This window comes from Montipora capricornis, chromosome 7, assembly GCF_036669925.1.
Source record: "Montipora capricornis isolate CH-2021 chromosome 7, ASM3666992v2, whole genome shotgun sequence".
Taxonomy (NCBI): domain Eukaryota; kingdom Metazoa; phylum Cnidaria; class Anthozoa; order Scleractinia; family Acroporidae; genus Montipora; species Montipora capricornis.
The window spans coordinates 24,191,061-24,195,917 of NC_090889.1; the positions used below are offsets into that span (position 1 = coordinate 24,191,061).

The 4,857-nt window shown below is 41.1% G+C and overlaps 1 protein-coding gene across 1 annotated transcript in view; it reads right to left on the reverse strand.

Moving 5' to 3' along the window:
* The window catches only part of LOC138056518 (protein rolling stone-like), a 6,653-nt gene extending 2,144 nt beyond the window's left edge, over positions 1 to 4,509 (reverse strand). Inside the window, exons 1-2 of the mRNA XM_068902333.1 lie at positions 4,351 to 4,509; positions 1 to 610 (exon numbers count right to left, since the gene is read on the reverse strand). The exon at positions 1 to 610 is cut by the window's left edge and continues 2,144 nt beyond it. Of these exons, the coding sequence (XP_068758434.1) occupies positions 1 to 610; positions 4,351 to 4,422 (682 nt within the window). The 5' untranslated portion in view covers positions 4,423 to 4,509. The remainder of the gene's footprint in view (positions 611 to 4,350) is intronic.
* Between the last annotated feature and the right edge of the window lie 348 nt (positions 4,510 to 4,857).

Below are 4,857 nucleotides of genomic sequence, written 5' to 3' on the forward strand. Positions count from 1 at the left end.
TTGGTTGAAAATCGTTGTAATTAAGAGCACCGTAGACGAAGGGTTTCCCCTCGTCGTTGGTACCGCCAGCTTGCCAATAAATCACGGTGAAAAGCAAATACACCGCAAAGTAGAGCAGAGCGTACAACCAGTGAAGGAGGTGTACTGGCATCGAGCTAAGGAAGGTGTCAATCACAATGAACACGGAATTGAGCGCGTGCTTTGTGATGTTGTTTGCGTCAATTACATCATCTCCCACCAGTATGCTCCAGTACCCGGCGGTTACAAAAAGACCTCCAGCGGCTGAGATGATGTGGAAGACCCACAGCAACCTGTGCTCCCATCGTAGGTCGTCATGCTCGAAGGCCCTCTCGTCTGAGCTCTCATCATTTCCTCCGGATCCCATTTCTACCTCCACCACAACTTCTCTGTCTCTTTTTTTGTCCTTGTAGAGGGCAATACAAGAAAGCGTAGTTGCGAGGATGAAATACAGGTTCAATATCGTAAAGGACCAGTTTGTCAAAAAAATGAACAGCTTCGGGCCTTTCGCGTAAATATTGTAAATCAGCCATCCCAGGTTATACAGAAGGACAACTACACGGATTGCAATAAACACAGGTAAAGAAAACCACTAAAACGAAAACAAAAAAAGATAGTTAGAAAGATATTTTTTAAATGTTCAAAATCAAGTGCATTTCCCACGGGTTAAAATCCCAGGGTGCAGCCAGCATGTGGAGTAATGTTTCCTTATTTTTCGTTCTATAAAGGGCGAATCACACAAGGCGACAAGTCGCAGCGCCAGGTCTCTGCGACAAAGCGCTCAGTGTGTACTACTTATAAAACAAGTCGCTGCAACACGACGCTTGTTCGGTGCACACGCAGTGATCTCGTATGAGGGGGAATGTGAACTAGTTTTCTTATTCAATATGGCGGACCCCATGACGCTCTCTCATTGGTTCATTTATATTTTGTCGCAGCGACTCGTCGCCGGAAGTGTACACTCGGTGCGACAACGCTGCTTTTGCTAATTTTGTCGCTTTGATCAGTCGCACGAGTTCAAAATGGTTTGAATCCGTACAACTGATCGCAGCGACAAAATTATGCCTCAGCGACAATTGTTTTCACAAAATTAACAACGTCACACGAAGGAACTGTTGCGGCGACTTGTCCCCGCGACGTGCCGCAGCGAGTTATCGCCTAGTGTGTCCTCGCCTTAATAACATGCCATTAATTGTATCACCTACTTGCTAGAACGTGATGTCTGGCCGCCACCGGATGACGTAAATACGTACATTTTCGCCATTGTTATTTATGTCTATAGAGGTTCGCTGTTTCATTAGCTTTTCCCGTTCACTTTAATGGCCAATCACATGCGCGTGTAGTTTCACAAGTCGCTATCGAATATTAAACGCTGTAAGGCCGTCCCCCACCCCCCCCCCCCACTTTTCTCTGTTTACCTTCGTAGTTTACCCACTCGTATTTTTCAAAAACAGATATGAGGAAGGTAATGACTTAGTAAAACACTTTTAATCTGAATTGTTGGCTTTCAACTTCAACTACAGAGTAAACGTGACACTCTTCTACAGGTGAGGCTTTCTATATCCGCTTGGGAGGAAAATTTACGCGTCAACACTAACCATTTTTTTCTCCATTTTTTTCTGCCCTCTGCCACTCGTATCTTTAACCTAATTTCTGCAGCTTGAAACTGTTTTTTTTTTTAGATTGCTTGTGGTTGTGTTGTTTGTTTGTTTGTTTGTTATTTCTCCGACCAACCGAGGAACAATTCGGAAACGCCTTCGACGGTAAGCGGAGAAGAATCAGGGGCACCCAACGTCAATTTTCGGAAAATATCTGTTCGGAAGACGATTTGAGATCTAGAATTTTCGGAACATTAGTTGTAAAATTTCTTGCTTGCGTGCCTGTCCTAGGATTTTCGAATATCTAAAAAATTGTATAATTGCCCATTTTTAACGGATTTTTGCCCTAAAAAGGTCACCTAGAATTTTCGGGAGCCTTTTTTCTGGCTGAAATTTTCGAAAAGGTGAGTTTTGATCCCTATAATTTTCGGATCATTAGACTTTCAGCTAGGGAATCCGAACAGATGGAAAATTTTTAGGGGATAAAAATATGGCCATATCTACCGTTTAAAGACTAAAATACGTTTAACAATGCTATGTTAAATGGTTTTGAACTATATTCTCGTTGGGTGCCCCTGAAGAATAGGGGCAAGGCCAAATTTTCCAGGTTATTCTCTCTCTCCATACTAAGTTGTACGTTTTAAAAGTCATGTGTAAGTTCTTTTCCCCTTCGTATCGTAAAAAACTTTGTTAGGTGGCCACGGTAAGGCGCGTCGAACAGTAAATTCTGCCGGCGTACAACTTTACTTCATAGCGCGGGAAGCTCAAGTGTCAACTATTATCGGTACTAGTTTAATGAAGTGAAAATGAGATACATGGTGGCATTCGAGTGCGGAAGAGAGATCGGCAAAACTCGACTTTATAGTTAGTTTAACTCGTGTTCGCTCGGCATCGGACTCGATCGCTGAATCTTTTTCGAGAGAGAAGCGAGACAACAATTAATATGTGGGCCAGCATAGGAAAGATATCTGTTTACTATCATTTTTTTGTTATTCAAATGTCAACCATTCGAACAAAAGAATCATTTGTTCAAAGCAGTCACTTATGACGTCAGTGACATGTTGGCAATATGCAAGCCGACTTAGATGATGGGATTCAAGGCCAGATTGATGACTTTTTGCAAACGGCAAGAGCTAGACTATTGAAGGTTTTTATTTTGTATTTAGCCGGGATAAGAACGGAGACTGTTATTGTTATCATCATTATAAATATCGTTATTTTGAAAAGAACCAGGGTCTCAAATCCACCCCAAATCCACATCCAGTTGCCCGATGATATCATCTATGATGATATCGATCAAAAATATGTTACTGAGCTACGACATCTTCGTGAACGAGCTAACGACTCTAAACTCTTGCTGTGTTCGCTTCCTTAATTAAAGGAATCACAGGAAAATAAGGGAATCATCTCCGATGCAATTTCAACGCAAAGCGAGATTAACGTATCATAAATTATACGGATAAAAGAAACCCTTAGGCTACTTTGGGTGTTCAAAGTGAAGATCATTTCGCAACGAAGGGCTACCTATATTAAGCGCTCGAATGATCAACGTTTTTTCCCAAACTTGTTTTCAGCTGTATCAATTCTGTACTTTACTGACAAGTTCCTTGCCACAGAAGTAGCACGACAAAAACTACATGTTACTGCCAAAATTACTTCATGGTTTTCGCGCTTTTATCCGCGGATACATTCGCTTTCGTGTGATTTATGTACCAAGGAGATCTATGGTACTCTGCATAAATATGCACTGCATAAATCATTATTTTCGCATTTTGTTGCGATCGCATTCAGGAAAATCAATAGTTCGAGTCAAATTGTTACCATGCTGTGATCACTGAAGAGAGGAAGTTTCAACAATCCCTAACACGGCCATAGAACACTGTACCACTTGTTAACCTTATAATTTGCAAATGACGAGCGGAATAATTATTCTTGTGTGTGCAGCTAAGCATCATCTATGAGTGTCGTACGCAAACATGACATCGTGATGCGCTGTTTTTCTTTTTTTTAATGAAGACAGAAGGGTCTCACATACAGATCTCACCGAAGGTTATCGTTGGGTACCCCTGACACCCGGCCCTGACATTTGGCTTTATCAGTGCGAAGAAAACACACCCAACCTAAGGTTCAGCTCCTTCATTTTTTCACAGAACAATCAAAGACACAGAGACTTCTGTGTTGTCCATATTTCTTGTGCTCCTCCTCCAAGCTACTTAGCTTGTGTTTTATGGTAAGTTGAGTGCATAACAACTTGAAACTGCTGAATCTGTTACGACGAACGTGCGAAAATATGCTCGTCCATACAGTCTAGATTTATTTGCCGTGGCCTCTTTTAAAACCACTTTTGTATATGTTATCGTTTCATTTTCTTTCCATCGGAGTAATTTACTTCAAAGATTTTTTCGAAGTTTGCGATAGCGTATCACTTTTGGTATTCTGGTTTTCGAAATTGCTATGTTTAGATCGCTTCGCTAGTGCACATCGCTACTAACGTCTCAACGCCTCGCTTGGAATAAACTTCGCCTGCACCATCTTCCGTTGTGAAATTTATTAGGGCAAAGCGTTTCAACTTCTGTCGTTTCGAGATTAACCGATCTTCCTGTGAATAAGGTTCTGCACTCACCTACAATTCCTAAATAGTAGGAGGGTTAACGGACTTCTACGCAGGTCGTAAATATCTTTCGCGGCTACTTGTAAATATAAATAATAAACCAGTTCTTAAACATCAACTTACCCGAGAATCTGTGAAGTCTCGCCGATTAGGATGCCAAAGTTTAAAATGCCGCAGACGAAATTCCTCGCGCATTATGATTTACGAAAGAGTTTTCGTGAGAAATGAACGGCGAGTGATTGAAGTAAATAACCCACTAACATGTAAATATATACCAATCGTACGTGACTCGAGCCTTTGCGCAATACTGAGAAGGAACGTCATTGGCGATCGGGTATGGTTTCGGGTGAACGCATTTCCGGCGCCGGAGAAACGACAGCACGTCGGGATTTTAGGATTTTTGTAGTTTTAAACTCCAAAAAAATCATAATAGAACCATAATTTTTAATCATTCTTGCTATTTTAGGATTATTTACTCAAATTCTTTAATGAGTTCTAATGACGCCCACTGGGACATGAATGTTTGTGATTGGTCTATAACATTGAGTACGAGCATATTTTATTTGACCAAAGTGAATGAATGGTAGCACTATTTCTTAGTACATATTGGATATTGTTCGCTTAGAGTAA